The sequence below is a fragment of the Podarcis melisellensis genome (assembly GCF_964234715.1).
Source record: "Podarcis melisellensis genome assembly, chromosome: 16".
Classification (NCBI taxonomy): Eukaryota; Metazoa; Chordata; class Lepidosauria; order Squamata; family Lacertidae; genus Podarcis; species Podarcis melisellensis.
Window position 1 is genome coordinate 9415048 of NC_138533.1, and position 26192 is coordinate 9441239.

General features: G+C 50.8%; 1 protein-coding gene across 3 annotated transcripts in view; it reads left to right on the forward strand.

Moving 5' to 3' along the window:
* Positions 1–7295: 7295 nt before the first annotated feature.
* Positions 7296–26192, forward strand: part of ZBTB7B (zinc finger and BTB domain containing 7B) — a 57321-nt gene continuing 38424 nt past the window's right edge. The window contains exon 1 of one of the 3 annotated variants that reach the window (XM_081891639.1): positions 7296–7415. In XM_081891639.1, coding sequence (XP_081747765.1) covers positions 7385–7415 — 31 coding nt within the window. In that variant the 5' untranslated portion in view covers positions 7296–7384. Of the gene's footprint in view, positions 7416–7683; positions 7837–14030; positions 14175–26192 lie in introns of those variants that run through there. The other 2 variants (XM_081891641.1, XM_081891640.1) reach the window with 2 other exon arrangements.

Here is a 26192-nt window from a genome sequence, read left to right on the forward strand (position 1 = left end):
CAGGGCCTAAAATTAGAAATCAGGCGGCAGGGTCGGTTTCTGGGGGCGCAGGGTGGTTTACGTACGCCTCCGACTGTGGCTTGCCTTTCATGCCTCTCCTGAGCCCGCCGTTCTTTCCTCGGCCCCTCTGAAGTGGTTGACACAGGAAAGCTTCCCCTCCACCCGAGGCAGACGCCCCCCTAAAGCAAGCGCCGTGCCGCTAAATCCCTTCAGCCACAGAGTTTGCCTCCTGCCGTGTGGGGTTTTTCAAATCAGTGCACGCCATAAGGGGGAGTCGGCGGCTTCAAGGCCTCCCTCCGCTGTCGGAGGCAGCGAACTGGGAATCAGAAGTGTGGGGGGGAGGAAGGCGCTGCTGCAGTTGGGGGCTGCTTGGGGGCTTCCCACCGGGGGCATCTGGCTGGGCACCGCGAATTGAGGGTGCTGGACTAGGTGGGCCTTTGGCCATAGCTGTCAACTTACAGATTTGAAAATAAGGGACCAGCAGCCTCAAAAATAAGGGATCAGCAGCCAAAATAAGGGATTTTGCTATTGTAAAGAGCTACATACATTGGTAGGAGTGACAGATGCTGTCAATCCGGCATGAGGCGGTTGCGGTACCGTGGCGGCCGCTGAAGCGCCACCCTTCGGCGTCCCTCCCCATCCCCTCCTTTTCCTCCTCCCTCAGGCCACCCCCTCAGCTGCCACCACCGCGGCCGCCGCCTCCGGGCTTGCGGGCGGTGTGGGCAAGTCTCTCTCCCTCCCCCCCCTCTCCTGGGCGGGGAAGGACCGATGGAACTCATTGCGCCAGGACGACGGCGCCAGTGCGCTCTCTCTCTCTCGCAGCGGAGGACCCAAGCCGCTGCTTCCCTCCCGAGCCAGGCGAGCATGAAATCCCGGGAAATTTAAGGGACATCATCAATAAGGGACAGCAGCGGGACACGGCGCTGGGATAAGGGAGTTTCCCGACAAATAAGGGACAGTTGACAGCTATGCCTTTGGCTGATCCAGCTGGGGTCTCCTTATGAGTAACAGTGTCCTTGAGCCTTGGCTGTGGACCTCCCCAGAGGAATCTGAATGACCACGATCAGAACAAGTTTGCTGACCCCTGGGCTAGATTGAACCTCAGGAGGGGATCCTGAGGTTCAATCTAGCCCAGGGGTCAGCAAACTTCTTCAGCAGGGGGCCGGTCCACTGTCCCTCAGACCTTGTGGGGGGCCGGACTATATTTTTGGGGAAAAATATGAACGAATTCCTATGCCCCACAAATAACCCAGAGATGCATTTTAAACAAAAGCACACATTCTACTCATGTAAAAACGCGCTGGTTCCCAGACCGTATTTAGAAGGCAATTGGGCCGGATCCAGCCCCCGGCCCCTAGATTGCCTACCCATGATCTAGTCCAGGGGTCAGCAAACCTTTTCAGCAGGGGGCCAGTCCACTGTCCCTCAGACCTTGTGGGGGCCGGAGCATAACAGTTTTTCCGGGTCATGTGGCCAGCATGACTAAGCCGCTTCTGGTGAAACCAGAGCAGTGCATTGAAACGCTTTTCCCCGAGGAGGGACAAGGGACTGACTGGCCGTTTCAGTCCCTTCTCCCTCCTGGTCGAAAAGCCCGCAGGAGTCACGTGCGGCTCCTGTGGGCTTTTGCGGGAGGTGGGGGAATTCCGCCACCTCCCGCAAAAGCAGGGAGAAGGTCTTGGAGTAGCGCATAGCGCACAGGCTGCGTACAGCCTGTCCGCTGCTCCCAGAGCTATGGGGGGTGGGGGTGAGAATCATATTTTTTTCCTTGATCCCCCCCCCCCCCTGAAAACTAGGTGCGCCCTATGGGCCGGTGCACCCTATAGGGCGAAAAATACGGTACCTTCCTGCTGGAGTGATACCTATTTATCTACTTGCACTTTGACATGCTTTCGAACTGCTAGGGTGGCAGGAGCAGGGACCGCCAACCTTCCGATCGGCAAGCCCTGTGGTTTAGATCACAGCGCCACCCACGTCCCATATATGGTACACGCCATATATTTAAAGCACGTTGAAAGCACATACCCAGCCACCAATCTTGGGAACTGTAGTTTACTCCTAATTGGAGCTACAGTTCTAACACCCTGAACAAATGACATTCCCCAGCATTCTCTGAGCGGGCATGCTTTCAATTTACGGTGTGCAGGCAGCAACAGCGATGCTTTGTCAGACCTCTTCTTCCAATGGTTTATCCAGCTTGTTTGTTTATTTGTTCTTTTTTTTTTGCTTTGTTTACGTCCTGTGTACTAAAAGCAAAGTTGTGGATAGTTGGGCGATGAACGTATACAGACAGCAAATTCAAATAACTCAAGATATTCATTCATTCATTCCATTCATGAATCACTTCCCATAAAACATCTCCAAGCGGTCTCACAATAAAAACAACCATCAAAACAATTATGCCATTTCATATATTAAAAACAATTATAACAATATATTTTTTTTTAAAAAACAACAATTAAAAACACTTTCATATGTAAAATCAGCTTGAAATCTAGTGTGCCTAGGACTCAGTAATTCTCTGAGAGTCGGGGCAGAATACTGTGATCACCTCCACGTAGTATATACTTATAATAATTATTACTATTATAAAATATTTCCACCAATAAACTCAAGGTGCGGGTAGTTCTTTTCCCTCCACAACAACCCTGTGAGATAAGTTTGACTGAGAATGAGCAACTGGCTCAAGGTCACACACAGAGGGCTTCAAGGCTGAGTGGGGCTTTGAAACCTGTTCTCTCCCAGGTCAGTGGAAGCATAAACATGTTGTGAATAAATAAATAAACATGGCTTTGGGCATGTGCAGAGTGCATTTTCCTGAGCCCGTGCTGGGTGGCATACGATAAATAAGAAAAGAAAAAGAAAGCAGAACAAAAACCTCAAATATTTACCAAATAAATGGAAAATAAGACATAAAGCCATTGAGTCAAAAGTTCTAGGGATACAAAACAAACAAACTTGGCCTACGATGGATAGCTCCGTCAGTAAACTCTTGATCTCAGAGTTCGAGCCCCACGTTAGGCAAAAGATTCCTGCAGTTAAAGTGCAGGGATAGACCCTGATGACATCATTTATGGAAAGGGCTGGGTAAACAGAGAAATCTGAAAGTATCACAAAGATGGTTCTGGAGAAAACTCCCTTGGAAGACTGTTCTGTCACCAGGGAGCCACTCCCGAAAAGGTCCCGTTCTCTGGTTCTCACCAGCCTCTCTTCATCCAGCTGGGGGCACTCAGATCAGCCTCCCAGGAGGATCTTAAGGTTCAGGGAGGTATATGGCCGCGACTGGCACCCACTGAAACACACTGTACATGCTCAGGAGAACTTGCACCCCTCCTTACCCGAACAACACTCCGCATGTGCTCAGGGGACACCTTAAACTGTCCGTACTGAAATGCACTCTGTACATGCTCGGAAGCATGCCCAGTGCTTCTTACTGCTATGTAAGTTCTTGAATCTGTCCCTTTTGAAACGCACCTTCTGCATGCGTACATTTCTACGTTGAAATTTACTCTGCCCCTGCCAAATTTCAGGAAGGAAATTGTACGCAGGGAAACGCACGCATCTGTTCTTCCGACTCTGATGATTCTATGAAGGCAGAGTGCACAGCCATTGCAAGATCCTCTTCCTTTCTCTCCGTTTGCAACACTGATTGTAAGCTCCTCGGGGCAGAGAGCTGCTTTGGTTACACCATGCCGGAGCAACAGAACACTAAGGCCTGAGCTGCAATCCTGAGAGGTGTGTGCGCTTTGGGGGGGGGGGAAGCAACCGCCAGGGCTGGGCTTTTGCGATCCCTCGCACCCGAGCCTTGCTGGGCCCAGATCCTGCATCCCTCTTGGAACGGGCTCTCCCCCACTGCTATAGGCCTTGGGCTCAGCCGCTTCAGTGAGATAATGTCTGTGCAAAGGGACCTGTTTGCCTTGGCAAGGGGTCTGTGAGCTTCCTCCAAGCTTTCCGCCCAGCTCAGCTCAAAAAGCTCTCCTGCGTGTGGCTGTTTCTGACTCAGGCTGAGAAGGAAGGGAACAGGATTGGGAAGCCAGGAATTTTTCCATGGGGGGAGGACAAAGCTCCTGGCTGCGCACTGGGTGGGGCGGGAGGGTCTGTTCAGGTGAGGCCAGGTGAGTGTGAAGCGAGGAGGAACACGGTGAGCTCTTCTCCCGCCCGTCAGGCGGCAGCCAAACAGGTTGGGCCTGTGTGTGTGACCCCACCCAGTTACCTGCAAGTTGGGGGGGGGGCGTTGAGCAGGGATAAGGGAGTCTACACCACCCTGCCCAGCATGGCTGGAGAGTTTCCTTTGCATGGATCCGAGCCTGGGCACTTTGCTGGATCAAATCCCCCTCCCCATCTGCACCCCACCACCAGCTGTGGGGCAGGGTCTGTGGTTCATTCAAAGCACGCCTTGCACTCTGGAGCCTGGGCTTATTTCATATTGCACAATCTAAACGGCTGCCGACGCACATTTAAGGCACATGGCTTCCCCTGAAAGGAGCTGGGAACTGTAGTTCACCCTTCACAGAACAGGTCCCAGCACCCTTTAACAAACTACAGCTCCCAGGATCCCATAGCCTTGCACTCTAGAATCATATACAGTGGTACCTCGGGTTAAGAACTTAATTCGTTCCGGAGGTCCATTCTTAACCTGAAACTGTTCTTAACCTGAAGCACCACTTTAGCTAATGGGGCCTCCTGCTGCCGCTGCGCGATTTCTGTTCTCATCCTGAAGCAAAGTTCTTAACCCAAGGTACTATTTCTGGGTTAGCAGAGTCTGTAACCTGAAGCGTCTGTAACCCGAGGTACCACTGTAGCAGGCAAATCTTGAAGATGGTTTGTGGATATGACCGCCTTTCCATGTGCCTCTCTCTCTGACCCCCCCACCCCCAGTTCTGCAATTTCTTGAAAATCATTCTGGATCCATTAATACAAAACACATTTGCAGTATGTTCAGAGTCCACAGAGAGGAAAGAATCCAGATATCCTCTTCTCAACTATTTGCTGCCAATCTTCCAGGCTTTGGTGTCCCAGGAGTCTTCTCTCTGCTAGCCCCCCAAAACACAAGGAACCCAATCTCATTTTGCTTCTAGTGGGGGGGTCCCACCAGATATCCTCCCCTCGCCCCACTCCCTCCATTGTCAACCACTTTTTGGGATATCTCTGGGAGAAGAAAAGGTTGCAGAATAAACATTACACAAATCCAGAGTGGAGCCCCTAAGACGGTTGTACGTCTCCTTTTGGCAATTCCTGCAGCCAAGCTGGAGCCAAACGTCTTGATCTGCTTTTCTCTGGACCACATCAGCGATGCTAAGAAGGGGGTCTTGTCACGGGGCAGCCCAGGACCCCCATACACCCTGCCCACCGCTGGGATGTCACTTCTTGCCTACAAGTTCCCACTCCCTTCTCAAACTCCTATGTTGCATGCAGGACTCCAGATTCCAATTGGATGATCCTGGCCAGCTTCCCCTGACCCTTCTTTAACCCTTCACAGACCCAATAGCAGGAGTTCTGCTGCCCAGTTGTTAAACCATGTAATCACGCAGCCTTTCTCAACCTGTGGGTCCCCAGATGATGTTGAACTACAACTCCCATCACCCCTAGCTAGCAAGGCTAGAGATCAGGGATGATGGGAGTTGTAGTTCAACAATATCTGGGGACCCACTGGTTGAGAACAGGTACCCCAAGAATGCAGATCAAACTCTGAGCAAAGAAGTATTTTCAAAATCTCTCAAGAGAGTCCCCATCTGCACATTAATTCATTTGACGCAGTTAAAGGTAAAGGTACCCCTGACCATTAGGTCCAGTCGTGACCGACTCTGGGGTTGTGGCGCTCATCTCACTTTACTGGCCGAGGGAGCCGGCGTACAGCTTCCGGGTCATGTGGCCAGCAGGACTAAGCCGCTTCTGGCGAACCGGAGCAGCGCACGGAAATGCCGTTTACCTTCCCGCCAGAGCGGCACCTATTTATCTACTTGCACGTTGACGTGCTTTCAAACTGCTAGGTTGGCAGGAGCAGGGACTGATCAACGGGAGCTCACCCCATCACGGGGATTCAAACCGCTGACCTTCTGATCGGCAAGTTCTAGGCTCTGTGGTTTAACCCACAGCGCCACTGTAAACAGTCACGGCTTCCCCCAAAGAACACAGGGAGTTGTAGTTAGTTAGGGGTATTGAGAGTTGTTAGGAGACCCCCTCTTTCCTTCTCCCCAGGATCTCCAGGAATTGCAGCCCTGCGAGGAGAACAGAAGTCTCCACAAAATTCCCAGCAACCTTTACAGTTCCCAGGATCCTTTGGGGGGGGAGCCACACTTTCAAAAGCGGCATCAGAGTGCTTTGTAGCGCAGACAGGGCCTAAGTCTCTTGAAGCAGAAATGTAGCCTTTTGGACTTTGAGAGCAAAACCATCCCCTCCAGTTCCAACGGTGCCAATGCTGGCACCGCCTAATCTCGCCAGGTTGAGTGGGCTCCGTAGTGGCCGCTTATTCACTTTCTCGCAGGAGGAACCCAGGGCCTGCGGAGCTCGCTTGTTCACCTCTGCCCTCCCCCTCCCATTTTCCTTTCCTGCCATGCCTTTCTAAAAAGCAGCAAGCTGCCCACAGGGTGATTTCATTATGATTGATTTGCAAGAAGCAGCTCTGGAGAGCCTTTCCGAAGGCCAGGCTAGGTTCTTGCTCCAAAGGAACAACAGGAGGAGGGAGCGGTGGGCCTCCACGTGGCCTGTAGATGGTGCTTAGGGCGTGTGCGCGCTTGGGGCTGATCCGGAGCCAGATGGCTGCGCTGCGGGCTGCATCATCCAGGCCAAGCGCTGCGGCGCAGGGGGTGGGGGGAGAGGAGGAGAAGGGGGTGACCAATCCTCCCCCCTCCCCAAGTGGGAAGTCGTGTGTCCCCCCCCCCACTTTCCCCTGCCCCACACCGCCTGGGGATTAAATCATCCTTTCCGCTTGCAAACTTCTCTTCCGCAGCCTCGGATGATTCAGCTGTTCCTAGGACTCTCCTCAAGTGACCGAAATGACGCCCCCCCAAAAAAATCTCCAGTCCCCCCCCTCACCCCAAGTTTGCAGAAGCCCGTTAACCCTTGCAAAGATTCCCAGCAAAGGGGAGGAGGAGGAGGGGGTGGAAAGCCTTTGCAAAGAACCCAGGCGTCCGGCGGATAAAGGGGGGGGGGGAATAAAAAGGAGAGAAAGGGATCTGATGGCCGCCAGCTTTTACGACCTGAAATAACCCTCTCCCCTCACCCAACCCACCCAGGCGCTTAGGAGGCGGGTGCGGAGGGATGAAGGGCGGCGGGTCCCGCCAGTGGGAGGCGAGGGATCGCCCGCTCCGTCCAATGGCGAGGCGGCGCAGGCGGGATCGTCCCCGCTGCCTTGGGAAGAGGAGGGAAAAAAATAGGACGCGAGAGGATGAGATGGCGAGTGGAACTGCGCGAGCCAGGTGCGGAGAAGGCGGGGCGCCGGCAGGCTCGGGGGCGGGGCTTGGGGCAGGTGGGGGCGGGGCTTGGCGCAGGTGGGGTGTGGGGGGGGGTACACGGGCGCGCAATGTCGGGGGTGGGGGTTGGAGAGAGGGAGAGCCGGGGAGGGCTGGCCTCCTTTTCCGGGTTGCGGGAGGCTAAGGTCGCCTGGCGCAGCTGGGTTGCTAAGCTGGAGGGGGGCGGGGGAGGAAGGACAGGTGAGCCGGGGGCGTGGCCAGGACAGGTGAGCCGGGAGGGGGCGCAGAGAGGCGGAGGGGATCGTGCGCGACACTCCGCCGCCGACACCGGCCAGCGCAGGCACGCGCGCAAGAGAGATCTCGGTATCTCGTGAAAAGTGTCCGCGGAGCGTCCCAAGAAACCCGGCCGGGAGGGGAAAATATTGGGGTGAGTCCGATCCTCCGCGGCGGGGCGCCGATCCTCCGGAGATGGGGGTTCTGACTAGTCGGCCGGGTCCCAAAACTGACCCTCCCCAGGAATTTGGAAATCCACCCCCCCCCCAATTTCTCCTTCGAAACTTCCCCTCTTCTTCCCGGAGATTTAAACGCACACGCGGGGACCCCCAGAGCAGACGTCGAGCCCCACATAGCAAGTTGCGGTGGGTGGCTGGGTGGGAATTTCCTTATGGCTCTTTTTCCTCTCCCCCTCCCCACTACCCCCCCCCAATCACCTGCTTTCCCCAGATCCCTTCTCCCCCCCTCCCCCACTTCCCAATAAGAGGTGATGTTAGGACGCAAAAAGGCACGTTGGGGATAAGATCAGGGCAGGCGTGAGCCGTTTCCCTATCCCAGTTTTTTAAAACCTGATTTTGTCCGGGGGGGGGGGCAATCTTTTGGAAGTCACGCCCGTTTTTTGTCTCCCTGGCTCCATACCAATGATTGGAGCCGATTGCTTGTATGGGTATTTGTTTCTGTGGATAGAGAGTTATGTTTCTGGGGAGGGGGGTGTCCCCTCTTTTTTTGGGGGGGGGTTACTCCACCATTCCAGGCCTTTTTGAGAGTGGATCAACTCTGCCCCTCCTTTGACAGGTTCCCTGGTTACTCCCCCACTTCCTTCTTGAGTTTGAAGATTCCCAGCTTGGGGGCTATTTTTACCAAAATCTTAAGATTGTAGACATCCAGCGCATTGATGGATGAACTTAGGGGGTGCTTGGTTCGCAAAGGTTTCCTGACAACGTGGCTGGTGCCAGGTCTGGGCCTTGGCGACATCAGAGAGGTAGGGATCCTCTCCACTGTTTATCCTTTGCCCTCTCTGCGCCATGGGTTGGCACTGCCCTGGCATAAACTGTGGGCATGTTTGTGTGTGTAACTCTTACCATCATAGGCCACCCACACCCCCTGTCACAAAATCTTATTGTGCAGGCAGGCAGGCAGGCAGGCAGGCAGGTATTGACTCCTTGCCAGGGGTGGGCAGCGTGTGCCCGCCAAAAAGGCGTCGTTCAAATAATGGTGGAGCCGGTTTTAATTGTTGGAGCTGTTAGGTTTGAATAGGGGTGAGGCATGACCGTGGCTTGTCGTCGTCCTCGTATGAGCTGGGGATGGTGCTAAGGACAGGTGGGCATGGTTGGAGGAGAGCGGGCAGTGCCCAGCTGCTGGACTGTAACCTGGGGAGGGACTTTATTAGGACGAGAGCTTCCTTGTTAGCTAGAGTTGCTTTCAGGCTTGTGCCTTACCTTGTGGTTGCTGCAGGATTCCTCGCTTCCGTAGGGTGGACCCCAAATACCTTACCCCACTGAAGCTAAGACCCAGCCATTCTTGTGTGCAAGAAGGAGCAGGGGCGGCATCTGTGGCTTCGGCGCTGCTAGGGAGAGAGGGGCCCAATAGGGATCTCGTCCCATGTGCATCCCTGCTTCCCACCCGCAAGCAGGGAATGGATGGCAAGTCAACAGAAAGCTGTTTTACCCGCTTGGCACACGGGCACTGAAAGCGGGCCTTGTCTCAAATGCAAAAGTGCCCTTTGGAATCCAAAGGGTATGATTCTTAAGGTGCCCGTTTTGCTTGGGTGCTGTGTTAGTAAGAACTGAGTGGGCGACTTCTTTTTTTTCCCCTTTTCCCTTTGGGCCAACTTTACTAGTTGGACTCTGCCCTCCAAGTTACACCCAGCCCCACTGATTACCCTTCCCTCCCTTACAGGGCTGTGTCGATAGGTGTGCTCACCTTGGCAAGCCTGGCAGCAGCCTGCGAGTTTCCTACAGGCAACAGAATCCTGTATTAGATGGGCCATTATGTCTGATCCGACAGCCGCCTTCCTCTTCTGTTCTTATTGGGAGCCTTAATTCTTGGGGTGGGACTTTGGCTCGAGATTTCTCCTGACCTTTCGGCTCTCCCCACCCTCCGCCGTGTCCCAAAACAAGTTTGTAAAGTTTAGGGCAAAGGGGGAGCTTCCTTCCCTCCCTCCTCCACTTTCAGTGGAATGAAATGCAGCTTATGGTCCAGACCTTAAAAAAAGCAATATTATTGGTAGCACTACAAAGAAAGTGCTTCACACATGTTAAATACTTCCTACTTTTAGGAAGTCTGCTTAACATCAAAGTTGATGAGTGAGAGTTACAAGGACGGGGAGAAAAAGAAAGGCAAATGTGATCATTTGAATCAAATAAATATTTTATTTTCAAGTACATATATTTTTTAATGGCTCACCCAGTAAAACTTTCAAATCGATCGTGATATGACAATGGAAGATTCCTTAGTTACGTATTTTAAACTAAGGACTCTCCCGTCATAGCTGTGGTGGTTTCTGAGTCTGGCAGAGTTGATCCTTGAAAACAGCCCTTTCCCACTTTTGTTTCTTGCAAATACAACCCACAAGAAAGAGACATCATCCTCTGCCCCTTGACAAAAAAACTATTCCATCCGTCTTATTTCAGCGTACAGAATAATATGGCCAAACGGGTCTGATTGATAAGACTGATGAGTATAAGCTACTATGTTCCAATGTAGAAAGGTCCTTTTTGTTGACTGGCAATCTCTCCTAGGCTGGTGAGTCTGGTTAATGACACAGATTAGCAACTGGGAATCGAGAAATTGGAAGTGGTGATTACTCCTGGAGACTTAACGGAGGGTGTGATCTTGCCGGTGTGGCATCAGAATTTTGTGAGGTCTTTGACAGTTGTGTGTGTGTGTGTGTGTGTGGATCCGACGTTCTCTTCTCCCTTATCACAACATCTTAATACTTTTTAAAACATCATTGAAATGTGGATAGCTCAGTGGTAGTGTATCTGCTTTGCATGGAGAAGGTATTGGGTTCAGTTCTTTGGCGTCTCCACTGCTACCAGTGTTTTCCAAACTTGGGTCCCCAGCTGTTTTTGGACTCCAGCTCCCATCACCCCCAGCTAGCAGGACCAGTGGTCAGGGGTGATGGGAATTGTAGTCCCCCAAAATAGCGGGAGACCCAAGTTTGGGAAACCCTGGTGTACAGAACTGGATGTACCAAAGGCCGTTTGCTATATAAGTCTCTGTTTCTTATGCCAGCTGGGAAATCCCTACCCCAGCTAGATTATTTTATCACTCTGATTTTGACTTCTATATTTATATTATCTTGTCGAAGTATATATATTGTGATTTCTGTTTCACAAATAGGATGCTCTTAATTGTTCTAAATGCTTCAGTTGGACACTGCCCAGAAAACAAGTGGTGAGCCGTATCCAACTAAGTTATACTCAAAGTAGACCCACTGGCCCAGTTAATCATATCCATTTGTTTTGCTGAGTCTACTCTGGGTATGATTAAGCTTGGATGCAACCCTATAACCAGCCGTTCCGTCTCTGCATTCTGTCCTCCGCACCCACACAACACTCACTGCCCTAGTCAGGATGTGGGTCACGTCCATACCATACATTTAAAGCACTCTTATGCCCCTCTTCCCCCCTGCCCCAAAGGATCCTGGGAACCGTCAAGGGAACTGTAGCTTTGTGAAGGTGAGAACCACAGTTTCTAGGGTTGACAGCCAATCCCGCTTCCCCGGGAGCTCTGAGAATTGTAGATCTGTGAGGGCAAAGAGGAGGGGTCGCCAAACAACTCTCTGCCCCCCTGAGCAAACCACAGTTCCCAAGATTAACAGGCAATCTCCCTTCCCAGGGAACTCTGGGAACTGTAGCTCAGTGACCGAAGGACTTCCAGCCCCCTTAGCAAGCTACAGTTTCCCAAGATTCTTTGGGGGATAATAATTTATTATTATTTTTATAATTTATTATTTGTAACCCACCCATCTGGCACGGGAGAATGGACCATAAGCTCTTCTCGTGTGTAAAGGTGGACACACAGTTCTTTGCCCACCTGTGTGCCGGAGGAAGAAGGTTCCCGGAGGCGGGCTGCGAGGCGAGCCAGCCTCACCCGCCTGTTTGCGCCGACCCACCTCCCTGAGGGCTCTGAACCGGCAGCGCAAGGGTGAGCAAGGTGGGGAAGCAGCTAAGAATACACCTGCGCCATGTCCCCAGGTGTCCTCCTCATGTGCTGGAGGTGGGGGAAGGGGGGGAGCTCGTAAGGTAACAAAGTGGATTGTAGGTTGGTGTGTGTGTGTATGGGGAAGAGCAATAAATAGCAGGCAAGGACGTGAGGGCGACTGAGAAGGTAAATGCTCGGATTAAGGCATCCCAAAATTAAACTGAGCTGCCCCCCCAGCACCTTTTTGGTTTTACCTCTCCCTTCTCAGTTTTGTTTTGTTTGTTTGTTTGGTGAGATTTGTGCACCGATCGACGGTTTTTAAAAAAGAATAAGCCTCAAAACGGTTTACAAAAACAGTTAAATGATTGCGAAGACCGATTAACGACAATGGTTTAAAACATTACAAAAATTAAATTAGAATGACGGAACGCTGGGTGGTATTCAACTATGCTTTATGCGTGATTAAAGCTTATTAAGTTCAGTGGGTGCTTGTGAGAAAAAACGTAACTGAATGTCACTAGCTTTTTCGTGATGATGGTGTTTTGTGCTGGCTGGTTAGCCTTTCCTCTGAGCACGTGCGGAGTATCAGGTACTTATTTGCCTCAGCCACCAGCCTGTTCGTGTGCGAAGATGTGCACCTATAAACACAACTAAGCAGATAAAATTGCCACCAATATATAAGAATATTCTGTTGCCACCAGCTCACTTGCAGGGTATTTTGCGGTAAAGTCCTCAGTTCATTTGCATGCATTAAGTCGTTGAGGCAAATGCAGATTTTAAAATGAACCTCGGAGCATGCGCTGAGTTCCCTTCCTCTATTCTCTGATAAAGAGTGGGTGTCGACTAAGCATGGTTTTGAAACAACTGTGTTGAAACCCAGTTTTGCAGCTGCATCACTGTTTAAGACTCGCACTTATTATTTTTTTCTAATAAAAAGAAGAAAAAGCTCTGGGTTGTGGGAGGTGGGGGGTTACAATCTGGCCTATTTCTGGCCCTGCTTTTCGCTTGGCTGGGTGGTCTCGTGGGTTGAGTCTTTGGGGACTCCTTTCCTACTTCTTGCTCCTGCAGCCAGGGCAGAAATTCAACAGGTGCAGCATTCCTCTCCCCACCAACCCATGTCCTTCCTGACAGTTTTGCTTTTTCTCGAAAAAGGTGAAGTATCTGGGTGTAAATATGACTGCAAAAAAATTGAAATTGTAGAAAGACAATTATGAAAAGTTATGGAAGGATATCAAAAGAGATTTGGATAAGGTTGAAATTATCTTTGTTGGGCCGAATTTCAGCGGTTAAGATGAATGTATTGCCTAAGTTGTTGTTTTTGAAAGTTTTGCTTTTTCTTTCTGTTAAAAGTGTGGGGGGGGGTTTGCTGGTGACCCCAAATGCCAGGCAAGGAGTTTGGGGTTTCGGAGGCCCGAGGGACAGTCAGCAGTGCAACAGGGTCAACCACAACGGCCGCCCGCTCTCCGGCCTGGCTCATGCTCTGCTTTCTGCTCCTGGTTTCGGAGCTGTGGCCTAGTTGGGCCGGCTGCGCCAAGCGTGGCCTGGTTGCCGTGGGAGCCTGGGCTGCTGCAGCAGCCAGCCTCCTCAGGGGGCGGCTGATGAAACCACGGAGAAATCTCCCTGCGTGTGCCGCGCCCTGTTCTCTGCTGGAGGTGCCCCCCTCCCTCGCCGCCCCAGGGTGGGGGACGACGCTGCCCCTGAGCTCCTCCGCTGCTCCATGGCAACCCTGCGTGGCACACATCCCCGGCCTGGCTGCCGTACCCCAGGCGAGGCCTGTAACAGGAGCCTGGCTTGGCAGGGGGAAACCTGCGATGAGCCGGGCGCGGTGCCAACCGGTTGGCACAGCCGAGCCGAGGGAGGGCCAGGAGGGTTCGCCCACCAACCTTTCCTTTTATTTTTCCTGCAGCTTCCTTGGGAGCACCAAACAGTTTGCGTGCTGCTGCTGCTCCTGGTGCTACCCCCGCCCCCGGCACCAGTGCCAAGACGACTTGGCAAAGAAAAAAGTACCAGTTGCCAGCTTGTGCCACTGCTCTGGTGCCCGGCTGAAGGAGGCGATGGAAAGGCAAGGGGGAGAATCCCATTTGCTAGCTGATATTTGAGGGGGCGCTTGTCTGTGCGCAAAAAAGTGGGTATCCTCCCAGGCAACAGTTGGTATGACTTGGCGAAGTTCCCCTCCCCGGGGTGGCGGGTGGGGTGGGGTGGGGGGAGAGAGCAGGTGACACGTCGGAAGCAGAAGTGGGTCAGGCCTTGCCGCTGTGCCGGGCAGGGCTCGGCGGGCACTGTTGCCACAACCCTCCTGACTCTTCAGCTGCTCTTCCACCAGCCACATGGGCACCGGATGGGGTAAGAACTGGAGAGGCCAGGGTTTTTTTGGGGGGGGGGAGGAGGACTTTCTGCCTTTGGACTGCCCCTCAGTGGCTCCCCCGATCACTCTGTCTTAATTTTTAGCCTTTAAACTTTTTAGACGAACCTCTAGTTGCCATTTCCTCCGGGTTGTTTTTTCTCGTTCCACCTCTGACACACCAAGTGGGGGGATTCGAACTCCGATCCGGGTGGCTTTTCCTGATCATTAGCGTGCAGAGTCAATCATCCCTGGCATGAGAGGTGTAAACGGCTGGGTGGTGGAGTGCCAGGCCGACTGAGGGCGGGGGAACTAAAGGTCTTGCAGATGCTTTTGGACTCCATCTCCCATGTTCCCCGACCCTTGGCCATGCTGGCAGGGGCTGATGGGAGTTGGAGTCCATCATTTGCTCGTTCCTCATCCCTGCTTCCTCGTTCTCTATAAATGCATTTGGTATGGGTTCCCTGATTGGCTGGGACATATAGGATGGGGTTGGGAATCTGCGGCCCTTCAAATGTTGGGTGCCACAGGTCCAAACCCCCCTCCCCCGCTGCTACAGATTATTGCACCCCATAGCCTTGTTCTTCAGGGCACGGCTGTGGGCACGTGTGGGGCAGAGAGGGTGTGTATGTGAAAGAGAGAGAGCTTGCAAGGTTCCCTCTTCTTCCCAGGAAACTCGCTGCTTCTTTTGGCTTGGCCTGAATTGCCAAATTAATATTCATACATATACACATATCAGTTAACAGTGATTGCGTGCGAGGCAGATGGGAGCGGGCGCTATAATTCCCTGGTATTCGAGGACTTGTGCAAAGGCAGTGTAGCTGGATGTGTGGCTTTTGGGGGGCGGGGTGATTGCCTCCCTCTCCCCCCACACCAATATTTTGGCATTCACCTGTGGTTCCCGGCTGTGCCCTGGTTCTAAGCTGTGTTCACCCTTAGGACCGCACTGCAAGGGTGTATAAAACAAAGGAGACATGTGACCCTCCATTTTGTGGCTTTTGGGTGGCAAAGAAGCAGTCAGGGCTTCCCCCCCCCCAAAGATTCTTGGGATCTTGGGAAGGGTGCCAAGAGTTGTTAGGAAACCCATATTTCCCCTCTCAGAACTACAGTTCCCCGAATGGTTTAGCAATCGGAGTTCTGAGAACTGTAGTTCTGTGAGGGGAATAGAGGGCTTCTAAGAACTCCTTAAAAAAACTACAGTTCCCAGGCTGTGTTAGCAACCAACCAGGCCCCAGGCGCAAGTCCAGTTGTGACCACATGGAGATCTCTGGTTGCCGGGTTGGCGACTGGAGAAAGCAAAACGCCCCTTATCTGAAATAATTTCCTTGAAGCTTGTGTTTGTTTTATTCTGGATTCTTTTATTCGACGCATTGTGAGGCGCTTTGAGATTTCTTCCCGAAACTGCAAAGTAGGATAGAAATGAAGTGAACGACAACAGTAATACTAAACCCAGTTGTAAAAGAAAATGGCGCCGAGGTCTTCCGCTGTGGCGCCCGCAAGCCAGGTTGATGGTGCTGTTTGGACATTAGGTTGTACATGACACTGTTTTCAGGATTCTTTTAAGGGAAGCTACAGCGGTTAAAGCGATGTAATTATGGTTTAAACTGGACAAAGTGAGAGCGTGGCCTTTGTTGTGGGGTCAGGACTGGGACTCCCTTGCTGGGAAAAGGAGGCTTTGCTCGGGCCTGGCTGAGTGTGCGCACTGCGCAATTGTGGGTGGCTGTAAGCTGTGGCCGTGGGTGGGACTCAGGGTTGGTATAGGCTGTGGGATTAGCATTGCAATTTTCCCTCTGGCTGGTTCAGCCGATTGGAATTGGAGAGAGGGGTGGTGGCGAGGTCAGGTCAGATTTTAACTCTTGTGTGTGAGAGAGTGCCAGGGGGGCAGAATCATGGCCGTTTGGGGGGTGACTTCGTAGGTTGGGACGAGGGCTCTGTCTACTTCCCGCTCCACACCAGAAGTTGAGAAAAGCATGGGTGCCAAGTGGTCAAGGTGTTTTGGGTGCTGGTTTGGGGAAAGCCTTAAAAAAACAAACCCCTGTTTGTTTTGGGTGCTGGATTTCAAAAAATGTGGGGCTCTGGGGTGGGGTCCCCCCTCAGTCTTGTTTTGAAAGCACAGCTTGGTTGACTGAGCTCTGTCTCCTATTCCCAGGTTGTGGTTCCTCCTCAGTGTGGAAGGAACTCTTTACATGCTCAGATGCACTCTTGGTTGTTATTATTTTTTGTGTCAGAGAGAAGTGCAAACCTGGCATAGAAAAGGGTTCCTTCCTGGCCTAGATTTATTCCTATATATAGTTGCCCCACCTGGAAGAAACCACTTGAGACTTCCTGTTCCTCCGGACTTTGGAGGAACTTATATGTGGAGGCACTTTTGACCTTATTCCTCTGTCTTGGGTGGGAGTCAGTCTCACCTTTTTTCCTGGCACGAGGTGAATTGCTTGCTAACAGCAGTGTAATGGGCAGAAATCCAACAGGTGATCTTTCCCTATCCCAGGCAAGGACGTGTGGTGATAAGGATAGCTTCACCTGTGCGATGCCTGCCTGAGATGCCACTGTCTCAAAGAGCTCAGCCCTAAAAGAGTTGGCAGTCTTGCAGTGGGACGGTGGCACTTGCCTTGGCACTGCCCACTAGTGATGCCCAAGGGGCATTCTTCAAGTCTAACCTTGAAGAATTGGGGGCACTACCATTCTCTCTCCCCCCCCCCACAGCAGGTAAATATATATTATTTTTAAGTAGGTTTCCACTAAAAGGTAAAGGGACGCCTGACCATTAGGTCCAGTCGTGACCGACTCTGGGGTTGCGGCGCTCATCTCGCTTTATTGGCCGAGGGAGCCGGCGTACAGCTTCCGGGTCATGTGGCCAGCATGACTTAGCCGCTTCTGGCGAACCAGAGCAGCGCACGGAAACGTCGTTTACCTTCTCGCTGGAGCGGTACCTATTTATCTACTTGCACTTTGACGTGGTTTGAACTGCTAGGTTGGCAGGAGCACGGACCGAGCAACGAACTGCCGACCTTCTGATCGGCAAGTCCTAGGCTCTGTGGTTTAACCCACAGCACCACCCGTGTCACTAGGTTTCCACTATTCCCCCCCCCCAAAAAAAATGCAAAACAGGGGTGCCCGTTTCTCAAACTGTGGTCTGTGGACCATTCTTGGCTCAATAGCTTCATCCAGATGTTTCCATTAACGGTTCTTGCTGTTTTTTTAATTGATTTTGATTCCTTTTTTATTATTTCTTATATCGTTTTTTTCTCGTTTCACAATGTGGATCTCACGAATTAAAAAATACAATGGAAAACAGCGCATGACAATTGCTACACCAGGCGGGAGAAATCATGGAGTGGTCGGCTGAAAACCTCAGCAATTTTTTCCAGGGGTCTGTTTGGGTGGATGAGGTTAGAGAGGAATGTATTTATATATTTATCTATTTATTTAGCCCTTTGCTATCCTTGGGTGTAGCCAAGGGGGTGGAGGGGCGGCAGCTGCCCCCCTCTAAACCAAGTAAATAAATAGAAATACTGTATTTTTTGCTCTATAAGACGCACCAGACCACAAGACGCACCTAGTTTTTGGAGGAGGAAAACAAGAAAAAAAATATTCTGAATCTCAGAAGCCAGAACAGCAAGAGGGATCGCTGCGCAGTGAAAGCAGCAATCCCTCTTGCTGTTCTGGCTTCTGGGATAGCTGTGCAGCCTGCATTCGCTCCATAAGACGCACACACATTTCCCCTTACTTTTTAGGAAAGAAAAAGTGAGTCTTATAGAGCAAAAAATACGGTACTTAACTAACTGACCAATTGCATTTCAGGTATCTCGGTTCTGCCCCCCCAAAACATAAAGCCTGCTTGGCCCACTAAAATAAAGCCAGGCTACGCCCATGTCGCTATCCCAGATTCTTCTCCAAGGAGCTCAAAGTGGTCCCCGCCTCCTCTTTTAATCCCCACAACAACCTTGCGAGGCGGATTAGGCTGAGAAATTCCAGCGTCACACCCAGGGAGCTTCAGGGTTACGTGCGAATTTGAACCTTGGTCCAACACACAAATGTCTGTGTCTGTGAGGTATGTGTGTATGTGTGAAACATCAATCTATTTTTCAGAAACGAACGAATGAGTCGCCTTTGAAATCTCCATATCAAACATATAAACGTTTGCTTGCGAAGAAGTGAGAATCCTTTTCCTTTATAGCAGCAAACATTCTGACACCCCCCCCCCGATATTTATTTGTTTATTCAAATTGATATACATAGTTATGGGTATCCAATAACAGTTCTTCATTGCCTCCCTTTCCTTTTATAGGAGCCTGTCATCCCAGCTGACTTTTTTATTTTGCAATTTTATGTCTTGAACAGCCCTGAAATCTAGGGTGGCGTGCAAATTTTCATCGCAACTGCAATTTTTCTAGTTTCCAGCTGCTCTGTGGAGATGGGGGATTTGGGGGAGCTGCTGAACCTGAGGATATTTCCCCCCTCCACCCCCCCCCCACAACTGCTTCTAAGTCCTTATATGCTTGTCTTTACTATTCCAGATGTGGATGGACTCCAGCTCCCATAATTCCCTGGGGCTGCTTGGAGTTGGAGTCCAGCAGGCCTGGCTACCTTTGTCCTGCAGAGATGCGCGCGACAACATAGGCACAGGGTGTTGTTCCGAGCTGCCCCTTTCTGCACCCGGCCCAACGCCCACTCGGCAGCGGACCCCACCCAGCCGCCTCTCCCGAGTCCCTCGGGGCCAAGTCCCACCCTGTAATGTTCCCTGAATGACTCCACCTTCTTCCTGATCCCCTCCTTCTCTCTGCAGTCTCCTGGCTCATATGAAACACTTTGCAATCTCTCCCTCCAGCTGTGCCCTGAGCCTGCGGATCGGGGTGGGGGAACCTTTGCCTGGTAGGGCGAACCAGCCAACCTGCTGAAGGGGTACTCCTACTCAGAGTAGACCCCGCTGAAACGAATGACTAGATTTGAGTGGGGTCTGCTTCGAGCGGGACTTAGCCAAGGTACGACCTCAAGGTGCTAGCTGGTCCGTCAGCCAGAAACCAGGGAAGTGGAGTGTTCCTCTGAGCATGTGCAGAGAGTCCTCTGCTTTTTCTAACTGCCTGCAACAGCAGGACATCTATAATTTTCCTGGCCTCCTCAGGAATGCAACACTGAAGGTCTTTGTGCACAAGAGGAAGAAAGGGGGAGATACATTTTTTTTCTCTTTCTCTCTCCACCCCCTGGGGGGGGAATGGCTTGTGGCCGGTCAAATTTGTCCTTCCTGTTTCCTAGACTTGGGTTCTGTTTCACCAGATCCTTCCTTCCTCCTCCTCCTCCTCCAGCCATGCCTTCCGTTTTTCTCCTTGTGTGTTTTCCTTTTTGAGAAGGGTCAGAGGGGGTGACAGCAGAGCATGGCGCGTATCGCTAAAGCTGCGCTGATTTCTATGCCCTTGCAAAACCCTCAAATTATTATTTATTTTAACTTATTAGTTGGGTCCCTCCCCCTTTCTATTACAAAAAAATAACTCAAAAGTGGCAATAAACAAACAGTGTGTGTTAAAACCAGCATAAATCTAAAATGGAAGAAAACTAAAAATTTGTTCATATTTTTAAAAGGCAGGACTAAAACGTCCCACCCCCTGAAGGAGGCCACAGATTAAATGAAAGCCCAAAGGCTTGACGGGAAATAAAAGTTTTTGCCTTATGCCTAAAGATAAGTAATGATGGTGTCAGCCGAGCCTCTCTGGGGAGAGTGTTACAGAAGCAAGGGGCCACCACCAAAAAGGCCCTGTTTTCGTGTTGCCACCCTCCTGAGAGGCCTCAGGTGACGATCTGGGTCAGTCCATTAAAATCTCTGCTTCTCCTCACGACCTCTTTTTAAAAATGTCTCCCTGCAAAACAACCTAAGGTATTCAGATGGTGCCAATATCTCCTTGCTGCTGTCCTGCAGATTGGCACAGAAACCCAGGAAGCAGTCGATTTTCTGCAAAGAGTTTAGGGGTACCTGGAAGGGTGAGGTGGGGACATGGTTTGAGGAGTAAGCAAGCCTCTTTGCTCGGACAGGCTCTCTCCTTGCCAGTAATCGTGATTCTGTCCTACTTTAGAAGGGTGTTGTAAGGTCGGCCTGATCAGCCCTGATAGCAGAACACGGTGGTGAAAATAGGAATAATCCCACAGCAATGGAGATGAGCTGGGAGTGTTGGGGCACAGCAAGTGTGCCACTTCAGGGTGCAGGTATGTGTGTGGGAGTGTGGGGTGCAACTGTGGGATTTCCCATCCTCATTTGCTCCTTGCGCCAGCCCTGTAAGGTAGGTCAGACATCGGGTTCCAAGAAGTGATTGCAAGATTTGGTAACAGCAGGAAATTACAAGTGGGATGACATGGCCAAATAAAATTATAAGGGAGGAAATGATTAAATGGAGGTCAACAAATGATTGTCTGTGTTTCTGTCTATCGATCCATCTATCTATCTATCTATCTATCTATCTATCATCTATCTCTATCATCTATCTATCTATCATCTATCTATCTATCTATCTATCTATCTATCTATCTATCTATCTATCTATCTATCTATCATCTATCTATCATCTATCTATCTATCTATCATCTATCTATCTATCTATCTATCTATACACACACACACACACACACACACACACACACAAACACAAACATAGACACACCCCAGATAATAACAGATAAAGGGTCAGAACGTTTGCCCTTTGGAAGGAAATGAATTTAAGCATATTTTCATGTTTTTACAAGCAAACGTTTAAATATTTCGTATTGATGGTTTAGAGATAATTCATCTATTTATTTAAGAAAAGAAGATGGATATTTACCGTGTGTATCATTGGTTCCAATTTTCCCCTCTTTGAAAATTGCTGGGGGGGTCTTACTGGACCACTTTGTGATTTTTGTTCCCGTTGTAGCAATTGTAGACGCTGTATGATTCTGAATTTTTATTCTTCCGTATTGCATTTAACGGCATTACAAAATATAAGAAATATACGAAGCGATAAAAAAATACAATATGGATATTTAATGTGATGAAAACGCTGTCTCCTGTCTTTCACGACGTAGCCGAAGAGAACCTGGAACGAAGTGTAGTTTGGGAGCCCCCGGTTTAGATTTTTTAAGTCAAGATAAAATACAACGGTGGTGCTTTGTAGGATGGCATCATGCGAGTAATGAAGGCCATATCAGGATGCCTCTTTGAACACTCATGTCTTCCCCCAGAGAATTCTGGGAGCTGTAGTTTGTTAGAGGTGCTGAGAGTCGTTAGGAGACACCCCTATTCCCCTCCCAGAACTACATTTCCCAAAGTGCTTCCGCAAACAATCCGTCTTCCCAGGGAACTCTGGGAATTGTAGCTCTGGGAGAGGGTGGGGCTAGCTGCAAAAAGTGGTGCAACTAGCATAGATTTTACCTTTGTGAAATAGACTTATATTCTGAGCACACAAAGTCCTATACACCCTGCTCTGTCCTCCATTTCCAAGCAAGAAAGAGGCATATGTCAGAGTTCAAGAACGGCAAAAACCAGCAAGGAGGTTGCACAGCAAGGCTGGGGAGGGGTGTGGTGTGGTGTGGGGAAGGAGGTGTATGGGGTGAGTCCTAAGGGCCAGAGCGAAGGCCTGGAGGGCCATCAATGCCCCCTGGGCCTGGGGCTCCCTACCCCCTCCTTGACAACTCTTATATTTTACCTGGGACTGCAAAAAGAACTCTGTGTGTAAATTCCCTGGCTGGCTCAAGCTGCTGCCAGCCAGTGCAAGCAATAAGCCTGACACAGTGAAGTCAGTCACTATCTCAGTCGGTAGAGCATGAGACTCTTAATCTCAGGGTTGCGAGTTCGAGTGCCGCGTTGGGGAAAATATTTATGCGATGCACTGGATTGGACAGCCCTCGTGGTCCCACCTGACGCTACAATTCTGTGCTGATTCTAAGGCAGTGTTTCTTGGCTTTCCAGCTGTTTTCGGACTACAATTCCCATCATCCCTGCCCGCTGGTCTTGCTAGCTAGGGGTGATGGGATTTGTAGTCCAAAAACAGCTGGAGACCCAAGGCTGGGAAACACCATTCTAAGGCGGCTTCTTCTTTAAGTCAGCCCTTTATTCATAACCTTGAGGACGAGAATCTTAATTTTATTTTTACGGGGAGGGCAGCAGCTCATTGCTGTGCGCAAGGTCCCAGCCCCAGGTGGGAAAACGGACCCCCACACACACCTGAAACCCAGAAGAGCTGTTCCAACTGCAGCAGCGCAGACCCCCAGTCTTCTGCCGGGTGGGCCGGCCATTTGAAATTCCCCCTGGCATGGGGATATTTCTGATCGAAAAGCCCCATAACACAGCGAGGTATTGCAGCGTAAGAATATAAAATGGGGACGGAAGCAGCGGCTTTAGAACCAGGAAAGCGAAGGCAACGGACTCTGTGTCTGGATGAGGCCTGAGTCTAAGGCCAGGGAGGGGTCTCTCCTCTTAATAACCACTTCTGGTTTGCGACAGAGAACGAGAGAGAGAGAGAGAGAGAGCCCTTGCGACAGCAGCTCCCACCCAGGCTGAGTCACGGGCCTCTCCAGGAGGTCTCTCCCCCCCATGGTCCCACCCTGAACCCTCCTTGCCACACAAGGTGCCTGGGCCTCTCCCTTGCCTGCTTCGCCCTCCTTATCTCCCTGCTTGCCTCACCTGGATTTCCCTGAAGTGCAACGACCTGGCTGGTGACTGCGGAGACCAGAGCGGGGGGTGGCAGCTGGGGGAGGGGGGAGGAAGCCGCATTGGGCAAAAGGACAGGGAGTGGTTGTACTGCCCGGCTTTCGTGGCTGCTTTAAAAACGTCTTTTAAAAGATTTTCACCGAGGTGGAGGAGAGGCTGGGGTTGTGGCCTGCAAAGGCTGTCACTCCCCAGTATGAACCTACCCTGGACCTTGAGATCCTCCTCTGAGACCCTTCTCCATGTTCCTCCTCCATGAGATGTTCTGAGTGTGGCAACAGGAGAACAGGGCCTTTTTTGCAGTGGCTCCCCATTTAGCGCCAGGCAAAAAACGTTCCTCTTCAACCAGGCCTTGGGTTGATTGACATCCAGTGCCTTTTAAAATGTGTTTGTGGGAAGAGGGATTGTTGGTTTGTTGTTGTTATTAGTTTTGTTATGTGTTTTATGTTGTCATCTTGTAGTTTTATGTTGCAAACCGCTCTGTGATCTTCAGATGAAGGGTGGTTTAGCTCATCATCATTACAGTGGTACCTCTGGTTAAGAATTTAATTTGTTCTGGAGGTCTGTTCTTAACCTGAAACTGTTCTTAACCTGAAGCCGCCGCGCCGCCAGGGCACGATTTCTGTTCCCATCCTGAAGCAAAGTTCTTAACCCGAGGTACTATTTCTGGGTTAGCGGAGTCTGTAACCTAAAGCGTATGTAACCCGAGGTACCACTGTATCACCATAACAACAACAATAATAGAGCCTCCAGCTGCAGGAGTAGTGTACCCCTTGAATAGCAGGTGGCTATGGAAAAAACAGGAAGCTGTTGGCTAGCAGAGAGGAGTGGAGTGGAGCAGAATGCTGTGGCAAGACTCCTTACGGGGTCTTCGCCATGGGATCACATTCCCCCAGTGCTATACCAGTTGCACTGGCTCCCAGTGGAGTACAGGATCAGGTTTAAGGTGCTGGCTTTTACCTTTAAAGCCCTATATGGCCTAGGACCCTCAGACCAGGGGACCGCCTCTCCTGGTATGTCCCACGGATGACCTTATGGTCTTCAAATAAAAACATCTTAGAGATCCGGAGCCACAGGGAGGTTAGACTGGCCTCAACCAGAGCCAGGGCCTTTTCCACTGTGGCCCCAGCCTGGTGGAACGTGCTCTCACAAGAGACCAGGGCCCTGCGAGATTTGGCATCTTTCCGCAAGGCCTGCAAGATGGAGCTGTTCCACCAGCCCTTTGGTCAGGGTTCAGTCTGACTCATTTTCTCTTTGTACAAGAACAAGCACGAAGGAGGTTTCCCAGCCTGTTCACAGGTCCTTATAATATCAGTGGAAAACAGGTGGTCCTGTCTAGTATTAACCGCTTTCAGTTTTAACCTGAGGATTATCATTTGTCCAGCTTTAACTTTAATTTATTTGAATTATTTTTGGGGTGCATTTTAATCAATTGACTGCTTGTTTTTATGCATATTGTATTATTTATATGATGTTAGCTGTTCTGAGGCCAGGGAGGGTGGGGTAAAAATAAAAGATTATTATTATTATTATTATTATTATTATTATTATTATTATTATTGCTGCAGGGATAGTATATACCACCTCCAAGTAGCAGGTGGATGAGAATGAAGCAGCAAGCTGTTGGCTAGCATTGCTAAATATGGAGCCTCTGGTTGCCAGGGCAGTATACCCCCTGAATAGCAGGTGGGCGAGGATAAAACAGGAGGGGACTGTCGTTGCCCTTTGTGCTTTGGGTCAAAATGTTGGATCAAAGCCCATGTTGCAGAAGAGAACCTCTGAAAGATGGATGCCTCAGGCTGACCTTGCAGAGCCTCCATGGAGGGGGCAGTCTACCCTGGAACGCCAGCAGGGACAGAAACACAGGTCTCTCCTCTTTCCGCCCCACCCCAGAGACACCTAGACCGGCTTCTCTCGGGAACGGGACTCAGTGGCCCTGATCCCAAGCCACAGGGACAGGGAGGTGTGGGGTGTCACGGTTTGTGGCTATGCGCCGCTAGCCGGTCCTTGAGACGGCCTCAGCCATCCTGTTGCCATCTTAGGTGTCGTTGCGCAAGGGAGTTGCAGCGCAAGCCGGCAACCGCCTCTTCTTCCCTTTCCATCGCAGTGCCCGTTTTGGGGGCTACACCCTTGTGTCCTGGGCTCACCCTCTGGGACGAATGCTCGAGCGCATTTGAAGCGCATAAGGAGAGGTCCCTGGGTGCTGGTGGGAGGGAGAAATTGCCTTATATGGAAAGAGTCAGGCCATGGGGCCTTTCCATAAAAAGCAAGATTCTAGTCCTCAGGTTTCTGAATAAAGGGCTGATTTAAACAGGAAGCTGCCTTACTCCAGATCAGGCCGTCGTGCATCAAGCTCGTTATTTGTCTACATTAGCAAAGCAAACACTGTGCAGAGTCGCTGGGGCAGCCCTGCCAGCTGGGCGGGGTATAAATAATAAAATTATTAGTAGTATTTTTAAAACCCCGCTGTGGTCCCTCGACTTGATCACATCTCCTTCGAGAAATAGACTTGAAGAGAGCCTGTCATTAGCTCGGGGGAAAAGATCATCTATTCATTATTTATTCTTTCATTTATACCCCATTATATACCGTATTTTTCGCTCTATAAGACGCACCAGACCACAAGGCGCACCTAGTTTTTGGAGGAGGAAAACAAGAAAAAAAATATTCTGAATCTCAGAAGCCAGAACAGCAAGAGGGATCGCTGCGCAGTGAAAGCAGCGATCCCTCTTGCTGTTCTGGCTTCTGGGATAGCTGCGCAGTCTGCATTCGCTCCATAAGACACACACACACATTCCCCCTTACTTTTTTAGGAGGGAAAAAGTGAGTCTTATAGAGCAAAAATTACGGTATTTCTTCCCAGGATCTCAAAGTGGCGGGCGTGGTACTCCCTTTTCACAACACCCCTGCGAGGTAGCCTTGCCCTGCCCTAGGCCTTACCAAAGGCCGAGTGCCATTCCCTTCCAGCCTAGGGGTATAGTATAGGAACCCTTCACTTTCTGTTTTTTGAAAGTAGCTCTCCCACTTCTAAATTAACCTTATTTTCAGCCGTTTGGGGCCCCTTATCTCAGCGGGCCACACAACGGCCCTCCAGAGCGGACTGGCGCTATCTCTAGGCCGCACTTGGAACGGAAAGGGTGGGAGAGAGCCGAATCTGTTGAGTGGGAGACGACAATTCGCCTTCGCCCCTGTGCCCTCGTTGGGCATGCTGCCATCTCCTCTGCTCACACTCCTCCGAATAAACCCATTGAAAGGAACGGGCCTCAGCTAGCCGTGCGCATTCACCTTAATGGGTGCTGACTCTCAAGTAGGACCACCATAGGCTACGAACATTAGGACGCCATTTTGG